Below are 24,934 nucleotides of genomic sequence, written 5' to 3'. Positions count from 1 at the left end.
GTTCACAGAACAGGTATGCAGTGGTGGGTTCACAGAACAGGTATGCAGCCAGGAACAAGCTAAGCCTAACTAATCTTTCCCTATGAGAGAGAGTGTGCAGCAGCTCGCCCTACTCTCACTAATGCAGGCAGGCAGTGGCACACGAGTAACCGTAATGGTCGCCGCTGCCTGCCTTTTAGTAGGGGGGAGTGGCTCCAGGGGCTAGTGTAGCCTAATTGGCTACACTGTGCCTGCTGACTGTGATGTAGAGGGTCAAAGTTGACCCTCCATGGTGCATTATGGGGCGAACCGAACTTCCGCAAAGGTTCGCCTGCGGGACGCGAACGTGAACCACGGAAGTTCGCATGGAACCGTTCGCAGGCGAACCGTTCGGCCCAACTCTACGTGTAACAGCCCAGAGCTGTAAGGGGCCCCAACTACTACTTCACTTACGATACTACACCATTGGGCTCCTGGCCTCTCTCTGCTTACCACCTAGGTGTTCCAGGAGTGTGAACCTTCTACATGAAACACCAAAACCTTTCTGTATTGAGAAATATGGCATAGTGTATTGATGAAAAACTGTCACTATGTGGATCAGTAAAATTGCTGTGTACCTATTATACCTCAGGGTCACCTAGTTATTTCTGACACCACCATCGCCTATGGGACAAAACATGGCCTAGTCTGCCAATGTGTTGAGCCTTGCCCATAATACCTAAACCTTTGACTCAAATATCACAATTTTACTTTTAAATAAAATGGAAAGTGCCAGTATAACTAATCTGATGACATACATTTATAGCAGGGATGTCAAACCCATCCTACGAGGGCTGATATCCTCACGCATTTTTGACACAGCTCAAATTAATTGATGGGTCTGAATGAGGAAAGGTGTGGTGACTGTGGTCCATCAGGTAGAACACATTCCTCTCTTTCTCAGTCCATCCTAAACGCAGGCATGGATCTGGCCCTCTAGGCCTGGAGTTCAACACCTCTGATTCAGTGGCGTAGCTAAGGAGCTGTGGGCCTCGATGCAAGTTTTACAATGGGGCCCCCCAAGCACTCTATACGTAACAATTAATATGGTGCACCAATGGTAACTACAGTGTCAGAGGTGCAAGAAGGGGATGGGGAATAGTTTGTTAATGATTACCACTATTCAAAATATCTATAGAAGTGATTATTATGAGCACAGGAGCAATAGAGAGCTAATTCTGCAGTTAAGGGAGGGCCCCTTCGGTGCCCCTCTGGCCCAAGGGCCCCGATGCGGTCGCTACCTCTGCACCCCCTATTGCTACGCCCCTGCTCTGATTTATAGCATTTTCAAAATTGGACTACAAAAGCTCTGGTCATATATATGGCTGCAATTTGTCATGACCCTCCAATGACTTCTAAATCTTTGTGCATTTACTGGTGAAAAGCTGTCTCTTGTGCATTTACTGGGGAAAAGCTGTCTCTTATTATGTGCATTTACTGGCGAAAAGGTGTCTCTTATAATGTGCATTTACTGGTGAAAAGCTGTCTCTTATGTGCAGTTACTGGTAAAAAACTGTCTCTTATGTGCACTGGACCAGTACTACTGGTGAGGACAGTTAGTGACATGGCTATGTACTCTGTAATGTGCTGCAGAAGATGTCAGTGCGATATAAATACCATAATTTTTTTTTAAAAAAAAAGCCCATTGCTTAGCCCCATTCTACATAAAAGTGCGCTTCTGACTCCGCCCCTAACTCCACCCCTAACTCCACCCCCTGTCCAGTTTTCTCCATCAGCCGACCTGGCAACCCTAGGTACACCGCTCACCCGCCACTGTATAGCATTGTGCTGTGTGTCGCTGCTGGGAATAGTGGTACACCGCTCAGCCACACTATATAGCATTCTGTTTACTGTTCTGTGTCTGCTGGGAATAGTAGTACACCGCTGACCGCTCGCTCAGCCACACTATATAGCATTCTGTTTACTGCCACTCTGTGTACCTCGCTCAGCCACACTATATAGCATTCTGTTTACTGTTCTGTGTCTGCTGGGAATAGTAGTACACCGCTCGCTCAGCCACACTATATAGCATTCTGTTTACTGCCACTCTGTGTACCTCGCTCAGCCACACTATATAGCATTCTGTTTACTGTTCTGTGTCTGCTGGGAATAGTAGTACACCGCTCGCTCAGCCACACTATATAGCATTCTGTTTACTGCCACTCTGTGTACCTCGCTCAGCCACACTATATAGCATTCTGTTTACTGCCACTCTGTGTCTTCTGGGAATAGTAGTACACCGCTCACCCGCCACTGTATAGCATTGTGCTCTGTGTCGCTGCTGGGAATAGTGGTCCACCGCTCACCCGCCACTGTATAGCATTGTGCTCTGTGTCGCTGCTGGGAATAGTGGTACACCGCTCAGCCACACTATATAGCATTCTGTTTACTGTTCTGTGTCTGCTGGGAATAGTAGTACACCGCTCGCTCAGCCACACTATATAGCATTCTGTTTACTGCCACTCTGTGTACCTCGCTCAGCCACACTATATAGCATTCTGTTTAATGTTACTGCCACTCTGTGTCTGCTGGGAATAGTAGTACACCGCTCACCCGCCACTGTATAGCATTGTGCTCTGTGTCGCTGCTGGGAATAGTGGTACTGTATAGCATTTCTGTACTGCCACTGTACTGCTGCCAGTCAGCGTGTACTGTAAGGATAAGTGAAATGAGGAAGAAATCCGGTGAAAGAGGGAGGGGCAAGGGAAGAGGTGTTTCCCCTGACGGTTCACGTACAGGCCACAGGGGAGCACCCAAGAAAACCCACTCAATACCGCCCATGTTGTCCAGGACAACAACCCTCACAAATCCAAAAGAACAGGACCAGATAATTACTTGGATGACCTCTCAAGCGTCCAGCAGTGGCTTAAGCAGCACCAGCACATCACGCACGAGGTCCGAGTCCTCAGCCAGTTACAAGGAGCCAGTGGGCACAAAGCTGACACAACCGGCAGCGACACCACGCACACAACTGCCAGATAACCAGTCCGATGAATTACCTCAGGACACTATGGGGTATTCGCAGGAGCTATTCCCAGCCCAACAAACTTCCACCTTTCAAAGGTCAATGGAGGAACAGCCAGAAATGTTGTGCCCGGATTCACAACCATTAACTGTGGGAAATGCACCGCGCACTGAAATACAAGGCGAGTCCGAGGAGGACTCGGAAACCCAAATCCCAGAGCAAGTTGGGCAGGAGGGGTTGCAATTGCAGGAGGTCGGCCGACAAGATCTGGAAGACGACGTTGGAGTGAGCTGCGCAGAGGTTGTTCTGGGGAGCTCTACTCCACGGCGGCGGCCCCCCACAATGACATATGACGAGTTTCAGGAGATGGAAGGAGGGTATGGACAATGTGGACAGAGACCCAGATTTTGTTTGTGAACGAGAACATCGCCGTCGTAGCAGCAGCACAGATAAGTCTGTTGAAGAACCCACTGCTGCACGAGTTCGCCTTGTGCCACAAGGTAGGCGGCGCGCAATTTCAGGCATCACAAGCGTGGAAGTTCAAGTGAGAGGCAAAAGAGGAGCAAACAGAGTTACATCTCCCTTACCGCGCACTGGGTGAAACTTGTGGAGCCTGGCAGCGATTCCTCACCTGCTACGGCGTGGGTGTTGCCCACGCCGCAAACAGCTGCACCGCCGTCCCTCCCACTGGATAACAACAGCAGCACCTACCTCTCTGACTCCTTCTCCTCCAACGCATCTCAAAGCTGTACCTCATCCGGAAACGCTAACCCAGCAGCAGTAGGATCGTGGAAGCAGTGCAGCACAGCTGTTGGCATGCGTCAGCAAGCGTTGCTGAAGCTGATCTGCCTTGGGGATAAGCAGCACACAGGGGAGGAAATTTGGAAGGGAATAAAGGAACAGACGGATTTGTGGCTGGCACCGCTGGACCTGAAACTGGGCATGGTTGTGTGTGATAATGGGAGTAATCTCATTCGCGCTTTAAGGTTGGCTAAGCTGACACACATCCCTTGCCTGGCGCACGTGATGAACCTAGTAGTTCAGCAGTTCCTGAGGACATACCCAGGCGTGACCGATCTTCTGTTGAAGGTGCGTCGAGTGGCCAAACATTGTAGAAATTCCAGTACTGCTTCGGGGGCACTCGGCAAGATGCAGGAGCGCTTCAATCTCCCCCACCATCGCTTGCTGTGTGATGTCCCTACGCGCTGGAATTCTACGCTGCACATGCTAGCCCGCTTTTGTGAGCAGAAGAGTGCAGTGGTCCAGTACATGACGGCGCAGTACCGAGGCGCATCCGGACAGCTGCCAAGCTTCTGTGGATCCGATTGGGCCAACATGTTGGACCTCTGCCAAGTCCTCCAAAATTTTGAGCAATCCACGTTGCTTGTGAGCAGTGACAACTCTTCAGTCAGCATTACCATACCACTGCTGTGTTTACTGAAGAGGTCAATGTTGAAAATCAAGGAAACAGCTGTCATGATGCAACTGGGGGAATCTGAAGGAGAAAACGATCAGCGTGATGGTACCAACATCAGGCCATCCGCCTCAGGGAACGCTGGCCCCAGCAGCTATGACGAAGAAGAGGAGGAGGAACAGCTGGAGTTGGAGCAGGAATTTCATGCCACCACTGACGAGGGCCAGAGCGGTGCACGTTGGACTTCCACAATTCAGCGCGAATGGTCAGCAGAAGCAGACCAGGAGGAAGGTGACGACTATGATGCATCACAACAACTATCACAACGCTCACAAGAGGATGATGAGGATTCTGGTAGGACTCTGGCACACATGGCTCAATTCATGCTAGACTGCATTGAACGTGACCCACGCATTGTGCGCATTCTGGACAACACCAATTACTGGGTTTATACCCTTCTGGATCCACGGTACAAACACAATGTTCCAAAACTGCTTGAAGAAAGAGTCAGACAGGTCAAAATGGAAGAATACCAGCAGGCCCTTGTGGAGACTTTAGAGAGGAGATTGACATCCTCCCCCTCCTCTAGCCAGTTGTACGCCGACAGACTGACTTCCGCAAACCCAGGACGACCAGGAGGGCAGCAAACAACGCAAGCCGCAGCTAGTGCCCAAAAGGGAATGGTATCGGCAGTGTCCTTGGAGTGGGAAAATTTTCTGACACCCATGCAGCAGCAGCCCACTGAACAGCAAGCGTGCAGATCCACCTCCAACACCGATCGCCTGGAGAAGATGCCCCTGAGGAGTTGCCTAGCAACGAAACGCGTAGGGCGGAGCTACGGAGCGGCGCAACGTACGACGTCACTGGACGCAGTGACAGGTCTTACGCGCCGGATTTGATACACATAGCGGGGATTGCAGGTTACGTGGAGGGGACACGCCGGGCCTACCAAGTTTCTGGGATTGGCTGCTGCTGCCCCCGACCCTGCATAGCCGCTAGAGCCACTTGTAGGCTGTGCCTGATGTTTTTAATTTTTTAATAAAAGCGGGACTACTCCCTTTTTGCACTTTTACGCTATGAGCGGTTTCTTTCCTTTTATGGAGGTGCTATCAAGATTGTCTTGACCAAGCATACCGACAGCAAGGAGTGCAGCATCCCGGAGGTTGCCAGAGAGGCTGAGGGGTGGCCAATACCCCTGATGCGTTATCGGGCCCATCTAGGCCGCAAAGTCCGGTGAGTCTCTCCAAATTGGGGGAAGGGAGTGTGTCTTTACAGTGCTGCCAGCCGATTTCTGAATATATGAACTTTTTATAATAGAGACTTTTGATATGAGCGCTTAAACCTATTGTTGTCCTATTTTAAATGCTATCTCACTAATAGCCAGGCAGCGCTCCACCATTTATAGACTGGTGTTTACAAAATTCTCATGTACTGTTGGCTTTATTTTTATTTCCACTTCCTGTGAGCGCTTTTTGTACATTTTTTGTTTGCCTGGAGAAGATGGTCAAGGACTACATGTCAGATGACGTAGCTGTGTCGAACAATCCATCTGCACCCTTCAACTATTGGGTATCGAAGCTAGACACCTGGCACGAACTGGCAATGTACGCAATAGAGGTGCTGGCTTGCCCGGCAGCCAGCGTTATGTCGGAACGCTGTTTCAGTGCTGCCGGAGGCATCGTCACAGATCGGCGTATCCGCCTCTCCACAGAAAATGCAGACCGTCTGACTCAAATTAAAATGAATCAATCCTGGATTGGAAATGACTACGCAACACTCCAGGACCCCAACCAAGTAACATGACCAATGAACATCTGGGATGGTGTAGCGTTTCTGGTCCCTGTTTATTGAACCTCTCATCTGTATTACATTTATGACTGCATGGCGGCAAAAAGCATTGCTGCTATATCCGCACGCTTTTTGTCCTCATGCAAGGCCTGGGTTGTTGTGTCTCAAAAAGCATGGCCTTCTCCTCCTGCGCCTCCTCCTGTTCCATCACGTCTGCTGCTGCTGGGTTAGCGTTGCCGCGTGGTCCCTGTTTATTGAACCACTTATCTTTATTACATTTATGACTGCATGGCGGTACAAAGCATGCTATCCGCACGCTTCTTGTCCTCATGCAAGGCCTGGGTTGTTGTGTCTCACAAAGCGTGGCCTTCTCCTCCTGCGCCTCCTCCTGTTCCATCACGTCTGCTGCTGCTGGGTTAGCGTTGCCGCGTGGTCCCTGTTTATTGAACCACTTATCTTTATTACATTTATGACTGCATGGCGGTACAAAGCATGCTATCCGCACGCTTCTTGTCCTCATGCAAGGCCTGGGTTGTTGTGTCTCACAAAGCGTGGCCTTCTCCTCCTGCGCCTCCTCCTGTTCCATCACGTCTGCTGCTGCTGGTGCTGGGTTAGCGTTACCGGTCCCTTTTCCTGGAACCTCTTCTCTGTATTACATTTATGACTGCATGGCGACAAAAAGCATGTTACCTGTGCAAAGAAACATGACATTTTCCACATTTAAAAGACAGTTTTTCCTTTGAAACTTTACAATCAATTTTCTCAAAAACTATAAGCTCTTTTTCAAATATTTTTTTTCCCCTCTTGTACCCACTCCCAAGGTGCACATACCCTGCTAATTTGGGGTATGTAGCATGTAAGGAAGCTTTACAAAGCACGAAAGTTCGGGTCCCCATTGACTTCCATTATGTTCGGAGTTCGGCGCGAACACCCGAACATCGCGGCGATGTTCGGCGAACGTTCGCGAACCCGAACATCTAGGTGTTCGCCCAACACTGCTCAGCACTAGCAGAATAATGCTGTTTAGGAATGTGGAATATGGCTAAGATGAGATCAAGTGTTGGAAAGTTTACTTTAAGGCCCATACACACGGGCTACAACTGTTGCTGGAAACACATGGCGCGCGCATGTTGCGGCAACAGGTCCTCCATGTGTATAGGCCCATACACACGGGCTCCAACTGTTGCTGGAAACACATGGCGCGCGCATGTTGCGGCAACAGGTCCTTCATGTGTATGAGGCGCGCGCAAGCAACTGTTGCTAGTCAGAGCTGTCTCCAGGCGATTGACTTGTTCAATCCCCGGCAACAGCTGTTGCAGCAACCGTCCCTAGTCTCAAGTCGGTGCGGTCATGTGTATGCTAGTCTCTAGCAACTCCTGTGAGTCCGACAGTTCATTAAACCTGCGACAGAAGTTGCTGAGCAACAGTTTCCACTATGTTGCAGACAGGTTGTTGCCACGTGTATACAATCGTTGCTTGTATACAACTGTCGTTGCTGGAGATTTTCAACTGTTGCTTGTCTCCATGCAACTGCAGACATCCGTGCCTCGTGTGTATGTAGCTTATGAGGCGCGCGCAAGCAACTGTTGCTAGTCAGAGCTGTCTCCAGGCGATTGACTTGTTCAATCCCCAGCAACAGCTGTTGCAACAACCGTCCCTAGTCTCAAGTCGGTGCAGTCGTGTGTATGCTAGTCTCTAGCAACTCTTGTGAGTCCGACAGTTCATTGAACCTGCGACAGAAGTTGCTGAGCAACAGTTTCCGCTATGTTGCAGACAGGTTGTTGCCGCGTGTATACAATCGTTGCTTGTATACAACTGTCGTTGCTGGAGACTTTCAACTGTTGCTTGTCTCCATGCAACTTCAGACATTTGTGCCTCGTGTGTATGTAACTTTAGGTTAGCTTTAATCAGCCCCTCTCGCACAGCAGTGGTCTGACGTGTGCTGCCACACTACAAAGGAAGTAACAGAGGGCTGTCATGTTCCCCCAAATCATTTAAATAGCTATACAAGTCCTGGAGGGAACAGTATTCTTTTTTCCCTAGAAAAGCTTAGATTTTCTTCATATGGAAATGCTGAATTGGTTTATCTCACAGTTTTAACAAGCTCACAGCTTATGCAAATATAACATTTCGTAAGAATACTTCGGTTTTGCAGAATAACAGTTTTTGCAACTTTTTATCACTCAAATAATACTGCAAGAAAATGGAAAGGACCTGAAAAATATATCCGGCACAGGCGGGAATTGGCTGATGCTGGATATGCGTGCGTGCCGGTTGCTTGATTTTTTATTTTATTTTTTATTTGTTTTTTTTGTTTTGTTTTGGAGAGTTGGTAATCAGCCACTTCAGCCCGTGGGTTGTTTTTACCTTACGGACAAGAGGGTTTCAAATGTCAGCACTCCTCCCTTTCATTCCCCAACAACTTTATCAATGCTTATCACAACAAAATGATCTATACCCGTTTTTTTCCCCAGCAATTAGGCTTTCTTTGGGTGGTACATTATGCTAAGAATTAATTTATTCTAAATGCATTTTAATGGGAATAATAAGGGAAAAAAATGAAAACAATTATTTCTCAGGTTATCGTTTTAGGCTACTTACACACTAAGACGTTGCGTTAGGTGCTACGTTAAGGTCGCATAACGTGCACCTAATGCAACGTATAGTGGTGTGGGAGAGGACGGTAGAGTGAGCCGCGTTAGGCGGCTCTATCCGCATAAGGTCTCCCAGGGTGGCGCTGATTGGCCGGCGGGACCACGTGATGCGAAGCGAGACACTCCGCATCACGTGGTCCCGCCGGCCAATCAGCGGCCGCCAGTGCAGTGCATATTAAGTAGCCATGTGCGCGGCTACTGTAGCGGCATCTCCCCGCCTCCTCTCCGCCCCCCACTGAGCATGTGCAAACAGTCTAACACGGCTAAAGCCGCTAGAACGCACAGCATGCTGCACTTTCACTACAACATGCAGCGTTACATGTAACGCAACGTGGGCAGTGTGAACAGCCCACTTGTGTTACATTGCTGTGCGTTGGGGAGCGTTACAGGCAGCACTAACGTGCGCCTGTAACGTCCCTGTGTGGAAGCAGCCTCAAAGTAAAATCTAAAACTGTGTCCCACTGTAACGATTGGTGTCAGCACACAGAGTATTTCTGATTATTGGTGATCTGCAGAATCACCAATAATACCAGTATAGCTTGACACAGGACACCTAATGTGGTAAAGTGTTTGGTGCAACAGTAAGAAAGGTTATCTCCCGAGAAGCGGGAGATGCAGACTACTGCAGCCAGTGAACCCCTGAGGTGCAGGTGGCCACTGGCTGTCTTCAAGCTGACCTCCTCGGCGGAGGAGAGACAGACTGTACTGCAGCCAAGGATTCCCTGATGATGGGGAATCAGACTGTACTGCAGCCAAGGATTCCCTGATGGATTGGGAATCAGACTGTACTGCAGCCAGTGGACTCCTATGGGGTAGAGCCCCCTGGCTGAACTGCAAGAGGGACTTCCTGAGGAGCAGGTAGCCCTTGCAGCTAATTGACACCTGAAGGATTAGTGTCACGAGTAGTACAGTAAGACTGATCACTCAAGGGATGAGTGACAGTCAGAAGGGTCAGACAGGCCAGGTCGGCAACACACGAGTAGGTAAGGTACAGAGACAGAAGGCTGATTCGGTAACCGGGAACAAGCAAGATTGGCAACTGGTCGACAGATGGGCAGAGGTACCGAATCAGAAAGCTATAGAGAGGTCAACAGAGCCAGTGGTCATAACAAATATCAATATGCACAATCCTAGTTTTAGGTGTGAGGTCCTTGGTCTCGACACCCGGGAACTAGTCTAAAGAATAACACAGTATCCTATACTTGGGTGTGAGGTCCTTGGTCTCAACACCCTGGAACTGGTCTAAAATATAACACAGTAATGACACAGTAATCCTATACTTGGGTGTGAGGTCCTAGGTCTCAACACCCTGGAACTGGTCTAAAGTATAACACAGTAATGACACAGCAATCCTATACTTGGGTGTGAGGTCCTTGGTCTCAACACCCGGGAACTGGTCTAAAGAAACACAGTAAACTTCAAGAGCGGAATCTGGCTAAGTGTGAATTCCCAGTTCCAACTGGTTCTAACACACTGTAGGATCTGACTGAGGTCTGAGTGCTCACACGTTAGTATTCGCAACGGCAGACAACCTGCAACTGACAAGCAAGTCCTATAAGTACCTAGAGCTCTCACCAGCCCCGCCCCAGCCACTCAGCCAATCCGGAGCAGATCCGGAGTCAGCTGACCGGCCTGATTAGCTGACTCCCCTTCTACTGACATAAAGGTCCTGTCGCCTGGCCCGCGCGCACGTAGCTCTCCACCTGTGTGCACTAGAAGGACCAGGCGAACCAGCAGCATGTAGCCGTGCGGCAGAGGCCGCCGGCTGGAACGCGGAGACAGCCGCTTGCCCACGCGGCGGCATCTCCGCTATTCATTCCACCCACATTTTATTTGCCTATTTGTCCCAGTTATTGCAACGTTTAAATTTTATCCCTAGTACAATGTATAGTGACAATATTTTACTTGGAAATGTGCATTTTTTTCTGTTTCACATCCATCACTAATCACAAACCCATCATTTAGTAATAATATACCTACTTGACATATACATTAAAAATGTTATTTCCCTAATGTAAATAGGTGTAATTTTACTATTTGGCCACAAGATGTCCTCGCACATTATTTCCTATTAGCGTACAATAAGTATGCTAGATAGAAGTAATGCATGGCTGTGTTACTTCGGAATTGACGCAGGCTCCTTTTGATATCGGTGATCATGGTGGCCTAGAGTGGAGATGAAGACAAAGTTCCCATTCATCAATCTAACGATCGGCTGGCGGGAGCAGCGGGAACGAGCAAGCGGGAGGGAGTGCGGCGGCACCATTTGAGAATGATCACGGTTTTTGAACAAAAACAGTGATCATTCTCACTGTACAAGCACGGATTGGCTCAGGGGACTTCTGCCCCTGCCACCAATCCCCCGTCACCAGGGCCATCGTGGTCACAGGCTTCCTCTGCCCGCACGATTGCGCACACAGCCCCACAAATTGCACGGATGTGAGTCTCACGTCCCTACAGCAGTGGCCCCAGCAGCCACGGACGTGAGACTCACGTCTGTGCGGCTAAAGTAGTTATTCCTTATGTCAATTGAATTTCGCAGTATGTGAAATGTTTAGTGCATTAATCATTAATGATTAATGGAAATGAAAATAAGTTTTGAGTAGTGTCAAGTGTAAATGTGCTGAAAAGCGTTTAAACTATGTTCCAGTAAATGCTGGCTAAGAAGTCCACAACAAGACATGCAGAATGGCACGCAGCTCTACTGCTGTTGTTATTTTCCATCATCACCTAAATGACCAGACATATCCCAAGGTTATCGCCAGTCTTAGCTACTATACATCACAGCTGATTGCAGTTGCTCAAAGTTAAAGCCCAATTTACACCAATGACTAGGCACCCTTTTGTCATTCAGAATCAGTCCCTTGGTCACCGAGAAAGTAAGTACCATAGCAAACTGTGGCACTGTCAGAGTATATATGGTCTGCGTTAGCAGCATTTGCTCAACATCATGGTTACTGAGCAACCAAAAACATTCACGGACTACCTGATCAACAGATCCCAAGTCATTAAGTTGGGCAAGATCTCCTCTCAAGCAAGGATTACCAACACAGGTGACCCACAGGGTTGTGTCCTGTATCCATTCCTGTTCTTCCTCTACACCAGTAGCTGCTGCTGATCCACAGCAGACTCGGCCAATGTCATCAAGTTCGCCGACAACATCACCATCGTTGGCCTTGTAACCAAGAACCACAAGCAGGCTTATCGTTAGCAGGTCAAGAGAATTTGCCTCTGGTGCCAGGAAAACAGACTGGTCCTAAACACGACCAAAACCGTTGAGATGATCATAGACTTCTTGAGGCAGGCCCCACCTAACCTCAAATCTTCATCAATGGCACTGAGTTTGAAAGGGTAGTAGTCTGCGTCCACCACCTAGGAACCCACATCTCCAGAGACCTGAGCTGGCAGTCTTGCACTGCCAACACCCAAAGAAAGGCACAACAAAGAAACTTCTTCCTTCGCCAACTGAGGAAGTTTAGAATGACCCAGAAACTTCTGTCTAACTTGTATACTGCCACAATAGAATCTGTTATATGCTAATCCATACTGGTTTGGTATGCTGGCTCCTTAAACAGAGACAGATACAAGCTACAGAGGGTCATCAGGCCAGAAGAGAGAATCATCGGGAAACCCCTCGCTCCACTTGACCACCACTACTACTCCAGACTACGATCCAAAGCGAAAAGGATTGCAAACGACCCCACACATCCAGGCCACCACTTTTTTAACTGGCTCACATCTGGAAGGAGGCTTCAGGCCATTTCCACACAGGAACTTTTTTCCCCTCAGCTATCAACCTCTTGAATGCTATATAGTGCCCCCCCCCCCCTCCCCGAGAACTGCAGCCGGGGGCAAATGCTCCTGATAGAATGGTGGACTGGATCAGCTGCTTTTTTATATACACCAGCCCCCAGTGTCACATACTGCTGAAATCTGTTTTTATTTTTATTTTATTGTATGTTTATCATGTATGTACAATCGCTATCAACAATGGCTGTGTGTATGGATGTTTTTACTGTCACCAATTTCTCAAATGTTAATTCTCTTCCCATCCGAGCTGTCTTCCTGTGCCAAACTCAATTACGGGTACGACCCAGTCATGCTTGGTGAATAAACATATTTCTGATTCTGAGAGATAAAGGCCCCTAATACTGCTGTTTGGGGGGGGGCAAATGTTCTACTAATACAGTTATGTGGGAGGAAACAAAGGTATCCTAATGCTCTCTGGGGAGACGACAAAGACCACTTAATGCTGCTATAGGATAAGGGATGGGGGGTTCACTACATTGGAGGGGTCAAGGGATTCCATGTTAACTTTTGCCCAGGGCCCCATTGTATCTAGAACCGGCTCTGGTTCTGGTTCCAGGACAAAAGTAAATAAATGCAGGTCTATGTGGAAGATGAAGAGTTAGTGGTGGCCAGACCCGGATTTACATCAGTGTAGCCTATAGGCACAGATGTCCTGGCACCCTAGTCTTCGCTCTCCATAAACGCACAAACGCCCGCCGAACTGCACTGCAAGTGTGCTGGCTGGCCTAGCTGTTACCTATCCCCTACTTCCCATGCTTGTCATAGGTAGCTTCAGGTGCCCCTTAGCATTAGGTAGCCAGACGCTGCATAGGGAAGGAGGCAGGCACTTAGGGGATGGGAGTGAGACGCCTTTCCATCATCAGACGCCTGTAGGCACGTGCCTACAGTGCCTTATGGTAAATCCGGCCCTGGTGGTGGCTGAGCTCACACAGTGGTGGGCTACTGCAAACACCTGGGCAGCTGGTCATGTGAACCAAGAGCAACTTTCTTCATTCGTGGAAGTTAGCAAGGATAGCAGTTATCTTGTAAATAATTGTAGAGGCATAAACCGCATGAAATGTGTGGCAAGCAGTGGCGTAGCAATAGGGGTTGCAGAGGTTGCGACCGCATTGGGGCCCTTGGGCCTGTGGGGCCCCCCTCAACTGCAGTATTAGCTCTCTATTGGTCCTGTGCTGGTAATAATCACTTCTATATATGCTTTGAATAGTACTAGGGATCATTAAAAAACTGTTCCCCATCCCCTTCTTGTACCTCTGACACTGTGGTTGTCCTTGGCAGATTTTGGTGCACCGTCTCAATTGTTATATAAAGGGAAGCAGCAGAATTGGGCGCATGAGACAAGTAGACAAAAAGGGCGCCCCATTCACTCCCATTATAAATATCGTTTAATGGGCGGCGAACAGAGAAAAAAGGGCGCCGGAGATTATTAACGTTTTACAAACGGCGCCCGGAGATTTCTAATGTTTTATAACTGTGCTTGTGATGATTTACGTTTAGAAAATGAGCCCGTGACGAATAACGTTTATAAAAGTACTAAACATATTTATCCTATTTAATTAAAACATTATTTAACATTTTAACCCTTACGGTTTGTAAAACATTATTATTCACAAAATAAAGCGATCAGTACGTAAGGTAAATTGCAATATATTTTTTACAATCACTATTTGTAAAACATTTCTAAAACATTATTATCCACCCAAAAAAAAAATATTTAAATTTTTTATGTATTAAGGTTTGTAAAACATTATTATCCATAGGGGGTCTTAGGTTTAGGCACCACCAGGGGGGTCTTAGGTTTAGGCACCACCAGGGGGTCTTAGGTTTAGGCACCACCAGGGGGTCTTAGGTTTAGGCACCACCAGGGGGTCTAGGGGTTAGGGATAGGTACAGGGAGGGCTTTGGGGTGGTTAGTTTTAGGCACCACCAGGGGGGTTTTACGTTTAGGCACCACCAGGGGGTCTAGGGGTTAGGGATAGGTACAGGGAGGGTTCTGTGTGAGAGTAGGGTTAGATATAGTTTTAGTACAATTTTAATAATACTAATCAACAGTTATTATGAATGTACTTATATTAATATCATTGTTATAAACAATATTTTCACATTTTATTATAATAAACGATAAATCAAGATTATTCATAACAATATATAATTATAATATTTAAACAAATAATACTGTTTTTTTAACAAACGTAATTATAAGTTTCAGTTTAGAAACAGGGAAGATTAACGTTTTAAGAATTGCCGATTTCATACACATTATTTAATGATTTATAAATTCTTAAAACACTATTTGTAAACGAAATTCTACACAATATTTTTTATAAATGATAATACTGCTTATCGTTTACACCACGCGCCCTTTATTCCTGACGCCCTTTTTTGATGTACGCATACTTGGGGGGGCCCCATTGTAAAACTTGCACCACGGCCCATAGCTCCTTATCATAGTAACTTGTACAGATCAGGGGTGCTTGGATACCCGTTTTCAAAATACGAATTGATCCGGATACCCAGATATCCGGATCAGATATCCGAATACGAACTTTCAGATATCCGCATTCATGCGGATATCCGAACGCATTATCCGGGCAGATTCGGATATCCGAATCGAAAACCGGAAGTGGGCTTTAAATTGCTTTAAAAGGGTTTAAGGGTAAATGAGGCATGTATCATCATTTTTTTCATTTCCAATATATTTTATTTAAAAGTGCATAATAACATGTCAACGTTTCGATATAATGAACAAACATCATCATACAGAGTAGTATAGGACTACATCTATAGTGGTTAGTGCAGTATTACACGCTAGTATACAATTGCTTATTTTGAAGCTATCATGCTTCGAACAGGTGTATAGATAATTAAGTCCAGGTGGAGTCCCATCTTACGTGCTGAAGAGTTCATGACCTATTAATCAGTGTCTATTTTGGAAAGTAAATAACTGCTAAATGATTGATTAAAGAAGGGTAAGTAGATGTTTATAATTGAAGTTATTCTGAGGAGATGGATAGAAAAGAAGATAGTAGAAAAAGATAGAGCAAAAGTTAGAAGAGATAAGAAAAGTAGAAGAATTTAGAGGGCTCCATAGGGATCCTGGAGCCTGTGGGGTTCCTGCGGTGGGAGGGTATACAGGGAACCTCCATACACTCTTTTAAGACATTATGTTTTTGTATTCAGTGGAGTCTGTATAGTCGTACCAACATGCCCATATCTTAGAGATTTTATCAACTTGATCGTGTGCTGTTAGGACCATTTCTTTCAGTTCTCTTGTTTTCTCTACTCTTAAACCATTGTTTCAGAGTGGGGATAGTTTTAGTTCTCCATAGTGCAGGGATGGTTGCTCTAGCTGCTGTGGTCATACCATCATTTTTTTTTATGGGAAACACTAATTGATGATGTGGGGAATTAACCCCCCCCCCCCCCCCCCCCCAAAAAAAATGGCTGTCAATTAACATCAGGACTAGGTTCCAGACAGCGGTCGTGCAGCCCATATTGTGTCCAAAGTCCACCCGCACAACTGGGACATGGCAATTTTCAGCCCAGACACCTCCCAAAAAATTACGCAGCAATTGTGTTTTGGGTTAAATATAGGTGGTATCAGCACAGCAGCAGTGGCCTGTGGCACCCTGGTGGTGGGAGCAGCAAAGGCAGCAGGAGCAGGGCAATGCAGCAGCAGGTGTAACGTGTGACTGTCTGTCACACAATGAAATCAAGCTAATTAATGATTTAACAATAGTGTAGTGATAGTGAAGGGGTTAATCACTGAACAGCTTTAGGCTTATCACTGTGTAAACACTTGCTAGGCCAGCAGCACTGGAGCATGTCTCTCAGTGACCATTCACAAGCAAGGGACGATATGTCTCATCATGGCAGCCCTCTTATTATACAGGGGGTCTGGCCAGTGTTCCTTTCTGTGATTGGGTGCCAGGGCTTAGGCTGGGAGCCCTCTGATTGGCTAAATGAGGTCAGGTGGGGCTGGCCAGGGTTCCCCTCTGTGATTGGTTGCTAGGGCTTCTGCTTATAGCCCTCTGATTGGCTCAATGATGTCATCTCCTTAGTTACAGTATTCGGATCCGGATATCCGGGTATGCGACCAAATATCCGCAGATAGCTATCCGGATTTGGAAAAAAATCCGGAATCCGAATCCGGATAGCTGAAAAAAGTTCAGATATCCGGGTTACCCGAATATCCGGATGAGCACCCCAGGTACAGATGCAGAGTCTGCATAAAATCTGCAGTGGATAACATATCTGCTGTAAAACCAATGCCTCTCCTGCAGGGTCTTGTGACCAGTGATGTCACTTCCTGTAGGAAAGAAGTACTACATTGCTGCAAAAATGCTGCATTACTCAGGGCAGCTTCACCCATTAATACACACCGATTTTCATAATTCCTATATTACACACATCCAGCACCCCCTCCCTGAGCTCCACTGCTCAATATAAGTACCAGTGCCTGGAAGTCACACAAAAAGGCAGGACAAATAAGGCCACCACCTGTTCCTGGGCCCCATAACACCTGCTGTGGCTAATGCTACAACCCAGGGAGTTGTGAGGCCACACAATACCCAATATAGCAGCACCCGAGCAGGTGGCAGCTCCCACCAGGCTAGACATGTGATGGTTTACAGTTGCATAGAACCTGTTCAACTGTTATCCATCTGACAACCACCAGCACCAACTGTGTGTGTGGACTCGCCACTTCCAATCTGATGCATCTTACAGCAAACTACTGGTGTCTGATCGACAGTGGATGGATGGCTTAACAGCTCAACTGTCTGTATGATCAAGCCTTAAATGTACCCATAGAGATGAAATAACAGGTTCTACCCTATAAATGAATTAGTGAATATTTGTAATGCGCTTTTCTCTAGTCCAACTAAAAGCCTGTAGGCACAGCAGTAATCCTGCTACTAAACCTGAAGAGGAAAAACGGATAAGATGAGCATCTGTGTCTGCTACTAATGCTAAACAGAACGTCGCTGGAATTCCACATCCATATTTTGGTTTAAAGAGTAAAAGTCTAGGCTTTAGACATAGGCGGGGTTACATTGGGGCACGCTGTGGCACTGCCCCCCCCCCCCAGGGGCACTGTGCACCCCCTGAGTGCCCCCCCCAGCTCAGTAACATACAGTTAACTATTTTAAGGCTCCAGCAGCATACAATGATCAGGATAGGGTCTGTAAACAACTCTCCATGTCAGGTTGAGTCTATGTAAGGAAACCAAGGATCTTATCTATTTGCAATACATACCTCACAATCCTTGCAAAATCCCTTGTAATTAATATACTGTATCTGGATCATACTTATAGTTGCAAAATAGATCTCTATACCTCCTGATTGTATTTTCTAACATTGTCAGTCAACAGGAATAGAAGTCTGAAGAAGGCTTACAAGTTAAAAGCTTACTGTTTTTCTTTTAAATTAGCCAATATACTGGAGCTTAGTCTCCAGAAATTCTTAGCTAGTAACAATAAATAACACACGCAGGGTTTCTCTCCCTCCTGCCTCTTCCCCTTCCCCTTGCTTGCAGAGTTGTGAGACACAGGCAGGAATAATTTGTCTGTGATCTGTCCACACAGGAGCAGCTTGCTAGCAAGTAAGCCAATTTGCTAGCAAATTGCTAGCAAGCTAGCCAATTTTATCACCTGAGTTAGACAAAAAGTATCTAAAGCTCACCATGCAAACATCGATTTTCATCACGCAAATGGGCCCCACCAGCCAGCCATCGTGCCCCCTTTGTGCCACCCAAAATTTGACGCTGGGGCCACCACTGGTTTTAAATGAGAACTGTAGAGAGAGGTGTATGGAGGCTGCCATATTTATTTCCATTTAAGCAGTACCAGTTACCTGGCTGTCCTGCTGATCCTCTGCCTCCAATACTTTCAGCCATAGCCCCTGAACAAGCATGCAGATCAGATCAGGTTTTTCTGCCAATTTTGACAGATATGAAAAGATTAGCTGCATGCATGTTTCTGGTGTGATTCAGACACTTCTTCAGCCAAATAGATCAACGGGCTGCCAGGCAACTGGTATTGATTGAAAGGAAATAAATATGGCAGCCTGCATATATCTCTCACTACAGTTCTCCTTTAAAGTGTACCCGGGGCGTCACAAACTTAAAAAAGTAAATACTTACCTAAGAAGAGGGAAGCTTCTACATTCTAATGAGGCTTCCATCGCCGTCCTCCGGTCCACCATCGCCGAGTGCGGATCCCCAGAAGATTACCAACAAAGGCAGCTCCTTGCAACTGCGCAGGTCCAGCCGCGATCATTCCTTAAAGAGGAGCATGGCCGATGTTAAGGGGGGTCCCGGCAAAAGGTGGAGAACCAGAGCACAGCTTGAAAAGCCTATTTAGGAGTTTGCCTCTCCTTAGGTAAGTATTTACCTTTTTTTTGAGTTAGTCATACCTCAGGTTCTCTTTAAAGGCCCGTACACATGCCCGACTTATGTCGGCTGATAACAATTGTCTCAGCCGCTTATCAGGTGTGTGTGCAGAGGTGCCCCAGCGTTGATCTGCGACGCACAAGCTATTCACCCGGTGGATCGACTCACCTCCAGCAGGACCTAACTTTATTGTTCACGACCCCCCCCCCCCCCCCCTCCTTCCATAGCAATACAGCACATTGTCAGCTACACAGATGTCATATGTCTGTACAGCTGAGCCCAGCGATGACGCCCAAGGGAATCGGGTTCTGATCTCCGACAGGCGACATCAGTAGTTTAGGGTGTACACACCTTAAGATCTAGTCATATTGCACCTCTCACTGACAACACTGCTTATTCTGCTCTTATCTCATCTTTCAGATAATTTAAAGCAAACCTGTGAGGACTGAAATATGGGATCATTGTTTTAAACTGAAACTGACATGACTAAAGAAGTTACAGTCTTTATTCACTTTTTTTAAAAAAAACAAAAATTCCATTTCCTCTGCTGCCACGATGATGATCTGGCTAATGTAGCAAGGCACACGCAGAAAGCATGCAGGTAGTGGATTCACAACACCTACTCAAAACAAGTGGATTTGGTAAAAGAAGCCCACGAGGGCCTATTCACACTAGGGCGATTAACGGGTGAAGCGCTTTTTAAAGCGCTAGCGCAATTGTATCCCTATGGCAGTGATTTCACTGCTGCAATTGCCGCCAATCACGGGCATTTCGCAATTAACGGCAAATCGCAAAACGTGGCCTGCAGAATTTTCTCGTGATTCTCGCGCAAATCGAAATACAGTGCATATACTGCTAATCGCAGTTAAATCATCTGCGCAAAATGCTACTGTTTTGCATCTTTTCGGTGTGAATGGGCCCTAACAATTGTTGCCCAGCACCCAATATTACCAGCCAGCCCTGCAAGGTTTCAGTAGGGGATCATCGACAGGCCCCTGTGTCTCCAGCACAGACATTATTACGGCTACATGGAATAATGTCTACAGGAGAGAAGAATGGGTGCTCACTGCTGGGCAAGTATCAGAGTTAGAGATATTTAAGGTTAGGGCAGGGGCGTAACTAGAAATCACTGCAACACTTTGGATGGGACCCCCTGAGGGGTAGAACGCAAGACCCTGCTGCACACTGAATAGGGACTGACAACGAATCATACAAAGTTTTGCAGACAAAGATTTGTAATCAGTGGTTGCACAGATGCAGTCATTAGAACAATTGTGCAGAGAGTAGAAAGTTCTTTCTCTCCTTGCCCTTAGTTGTCAGTCTCTCGGCATTGGGCCCCCTGTGGCTTCTGGGCCCCCCTGCGGCCACATCCCTTTTAGTGTTATGCCCCTGGGGTGAGGGAATAGGGTAGTGGTAGGTTAAAGTTGTTTCTTGGACTTAGAGGGATAAAGTAAGGCATCAAGAAGGTACTAGTTGTAAAGAAAATCCAAAATCATACTTTTTACCAAAATAACAAAACTGCTTCAGGTAAAACCTATAATGACTAGATAGCTTTTTGCAAACTTTCAAGTTTCTTCTTCAGCCATGATACAGAACTGAATAAGAACCAGTTTGGGCAGTGTTCATCCAGTCCTGTATCCTGCCTAATGAAGATACGCTTGTAAGAAAACAAGTTGTCTACAGCTAGCCACTAAAGCCATTATCTGCTGTAGCAACTTTTGTTATTTTGACATAAAATCTCAGTTGTATCGGAATTTTCAACCACAGAGCAGTGGTGACATAACTGATTCCATAAATTAGTCAGGCTTCTGCTGAAATCGGATCAGTCCTGGGACTGCAGGATAAAGCATCATTTTACACTCTCTGATCAGTATTTGGCTTTGTGGATATGGGTTCTGGGCAGGTCTGGCTGTGTGTGGCCAGCTCTATAGATTCACTTTGGCAGGAAAGACAGAGCACAAAATAACTGTACAGTGCCAACATATTCTGAGTGTTTGGCAGATACTGGATACTCAAAATCCACACACAGAAACAAATTGGTATTCTTATGTAAGACTTATTTACTGACCTGGCCAAAATGCTGAACCAGCACTTTTGGCCAATCTACAATCTGACCTGTAATGGAGTCTAGCAGTAGGCTGGTTCCAGTGCTGCTGAGATTACATGCAGTTAGCAAAGAATCTCAGTGCAGGGTTCACCCCAGGCTCATCTCACTGCTGGACCAATCAGATGCAACACATAAAAGAGTGACACTCCCAACTTAGGTGAGCATTGTAATTTGGTTAGAGATTTAGGGCTATTTCACATTAGACAACGCGTGCAGGAGCCTTTCTCCTGCACGCGTTGTCTGTGCCTGCGGCGTGTCGTCGGGTATCTGCGGTGCGACGCAATCAGCGGCGGTAGCTGGTAATTAAACCCGACGGAAAACGCCGGCTCGCGGGTGCGTTGGATGAAAAACTGCGCCCAGGTGCGTCGGAACCGCAACGCATCGAAACGCAGCGTCGGGTGTGAAAGGTAAAATGAAAGTCTATGGACTTTCATCTTACCTTGGTTAACGCAAACGGCTCTCATTTGCGTTAACGCACAAAATCTGCCCTAATGTGAAAGAGCCCTTACAGGTTAAAGGAGTACTGTAGGGGGGTAGAGGGAAAAAGAGTTGAACTTACCTGGGGATTCTAACGGTCCCCCACAGACGTCCTGTGCCCGTGCAGCCAGTCATTGATGCTCCGGTCTCCGCCGCCGGTTCACTTCCAGAATTTTCTACTTTGAAGTTGGAAAACCACTGCTCCTGCACGGCCATGCCCTCACTCCCGCTGACGTCACCAGGAGTGTATTATGCAGGCCCAGTACACTTCTGGTGACGTCAGCAGGAGCGAGGACACGGCCGCAACCATTAAAAGCCCCAAGTAAGTTCAACTCTTTTTCCCCCTACCCCCCTACAGTAGTCCTTTAATGTATGGGTAGGGTTAGTGTTTAAAGTAGGTTAGTGTAGGAGTTAATGTTAGGATTAGATTTCTGCAAGGCTGCTCAGGAGTTCATGGTTGGTGTTAGAGGAAGGTTAGTGTTAATGATAGGATTAGTGTTAGGAATCATTTTGTGTGGCAGGCATATTTAAGAGATCACAGTTCAGGAAATCTGAAGATTACGAAGGATTCATGTTAGATGTATGTTAACACAGAATTATAATCTGACATATCATACAATAAAAATCAGTGACCAAACTCCTTATTGGCCATTATTATCATGTATTCACATAGCACTGATATGTTCTGCAGCCCTTTACAGTCATGTTACTAACTGTCCCCTTGGAGGAGCTCACAATCTAATCATTACCATAGTATTATGTCCCTGTCAGAGTCTGCGATCTGGGAGGTTGAATTAACCTATCTGGATATCTTGTAAGATGTGGGAGGAAACCAGAGTGCCCAGAGGAAACCCACACAAACAATTGGAGAGCATACAAACTCCATGCAGATAATGTGATGGCCAATATTTGAACCCAGAAAGCTGGTGCTATCCACCACACCACCAACAGCTTTTATTCCAAAGTAATGTAATCTATTCCCCCCTTCCCCCATCCTATCACATTAAAGTACAAAGTTACCAGTGCTGGGAGAAGCCACTGGAGGCATGCCTAAAAACCCTATTCAGATAGAGGTAAAAGGAGACAGTTATCTACTGCTTTGGATTCAGTGCGCTCTTATATCAATCATTCAAATAAGATCCACACACATTTTTACTATCACAATCATCTTCACAGCAGAAGATAAAAAACTCCAGCATACTAATAATATGAATTGCAGCACCACAGCACAGTCTCAGGCACCGGGGTAAAATGAAAGCAAATCCTATTAACCAATCCAGGCACTTTTCCCAGTAGTTATAATGGTATGGAAATTCTATTAGACCAGAGTAGAAATTTTAGATTGTAACTGTACTTTTACTTTTTTTATGGAGTTAGGGCTGGTTCAGACGGACGTTTGCAGAGCGTTTACAGCCAGCGTTCAGGGCTTGGTGTTAAACGCTCCCATTCAAGTGAATGGGAGCGTTTGTACCAAGCTTTCAAGCGCGTTTACACAAACGCAGCGTTTGGGTCCCGATTTTCTCTGGCGTTCAAGGAGCCCCTGGAAGCTACATGTAGCTTCCAGGGGAGGTTAACCGCGATGGCTAATGTCCCCCTAGGGGAAGAAAAAACGCGACCGCATCCAAACGCACACGAACGCTGCTGAACGCGACGCCAGCAAACGCAACGCCTCCAAACGTCCGTCTGAACCAGCCCTAAGATTAAGGATGGGGGTTTATTTTTACGAGAAGGGAAGAGGTGGTTAAAATTTTTATCACAGGCTTTTGCCAACCATGAAGATTAGGTGTTAAAAGCTGTGCACCAAGAAGAAAAAGCGCCAAGCTCTCACTGGATGAAAGGAACACACCAAAATATACGACTTACCTTAGGATCATGCTCATAATAATGCTGTTGTGTTCGGATCCATCGGCCCACCAGATGGTCGCGCACGGTGTGTGCTAAGGCGAAGTAGTAGTCTCGGGGATTGGCCACATTACGATCCTTCACAAGGGTGAAGTGTAAATGACGGTTAAAGTTCTTCTTGAGCGCAGAGACATTTTCTGCTCCAGCTAATCCCCGGACACTTATCTGTTTTCGCTTCTCCTGGTCGGTGAGCGGCCGAGACATGGTGCACACAGGACAGGTGTATGAGATGAGGGCAGAGACTGATGGACTGACAGAGCTGGTGTGGAGCTGAGTGGAAGTGACAGACCCTCACTGCCTCAACTCATCTGATCCAGAAACAACACCCTGCTCCTACTCCTCCTACATAACAAAATAGCTACAGGGCAGGGCCACAGGAGGCAGCATATACAGAAGGTTAAGAGGTGACAGGGGAGATGTGAGGATTGAGTTCACACGTAATGTAAGCCAAAATTGACTTGCGCCCTTAACTCATCTGAAATGCTTGGCATGACTCTATAAAGGTGAAGGTTGAAGTGGTTGACCAGGACAGTGCTGGAGCAAAGCAACATGGGAAAACCCATCATTCCCTGCGCTGCATGACACTGCTGGGAGACACTATTAAGGACATTGATAAATCATGTGAAAGAAGGCATTACTGTGCCTGCACTGTGGCATCAAAGTGTGATTTGTACCGTAGGCCTGTATAGATCAGCAGTGAGAATCATTACTACAGATCATATTTAGTCTGTCCCTTCCCTGTCTAAATATAGCGCCGACCTTCAGCAGTTTGGATATAAGCATTACAGGGCAAAGAGCAGTGTGATGGAGGAGGTCATAGCTGTGGCACTTAGGGCTTTTTCTCAGACTTCAGGAGAACCAGTCATATCTCTGCATTATGTTTAGCAGCGCATGCGTGCCCTAAATGCACATATGAATCAGGGAAATCTTCAATAGGGCCTTAAAGGGATTTGTGACAATAGGTGATTGGATTAGGACTGCAGACTAAAGGCCCATACACACGTCGGATTTCCACGAACGACGAGTCGTTTGAACGTCCCGTCGTTCCGTCGTTCGCCCGCTAAATCGGGCGTGTGTACAGACTATCGTTCGTTTGATAAGAGTGAGTTTAAACTCACTCTTATCAAACGAACGATAGTCTGTACACACGCCCGATTTAGCGGGCGAACGACGGAACGTTCAAACGACCCGTCGTTCGCGGAAATCCGACGAGTGTATGGGCCTTAATGCACAGTACTGTATTTGCTGTCCCATAGAAGGCTCACCTTTCCCCACCCTCTGGAGACATCAGAGATACACCTTATCAGCCTAATAAGGCCATTCACTATTTAGGCTGCTGAGTGGTTGGCTCTCCGCAGGAGGCAGACAGCTAGGCACCTGAGAGCAGAGCTGGTTTCATGTTTGTACC

The 24,934-nt window shown here is 46.8% G+C and overlaps 1 protein-coding gene across 1 annotated transcript in view; it reads right to left on the bottom strand.

Annotated features, from left to right (window-relative positions):
* Positions 1 to 23,862, bottom strand: part of PYGM (glycogen phosphorylase, muscle associated) — a 95,649-nt gene extending 71,787 nt beyond the window's left edge. The window contains exon 1 of the mRNA XM_068261086.1: positions 23,488 to 23,862. Coding sequence (XP_068117187.1) covers positions 23,488 to 23,730 — 243 coding nt within the window. The 5' untranslated portion in view covers positions 23,731 to 23,862. The remainder of the gene's footprint in view (positions 1 to 23,487) is intronic.
* Between the last annotated feature and the right edge of the window lie 1,072 nt (positions 23,863 to 24,934).

Source organism: Hyperolius riggenbachi, chromosome 11 (genome assembly GCF_040937935.1).
Source record: "Hyperolius riggenbachi isolate aHypRig1 chromosome 11, aHypRig1.pri, whole genome shotgun sequence".
Taxonomy (NCBI): Eukaryota; Metazoa; Chordata; class Amphibia; order Anura; family Hyperoliidae; genus Hyperolius; species Hyperolius riggenbachi.
The sequence above is the reverse complement of the archived record's forward strand: the minus strand, read 5'-3'. Positions and strand labels throughout refer to the sequence as shown.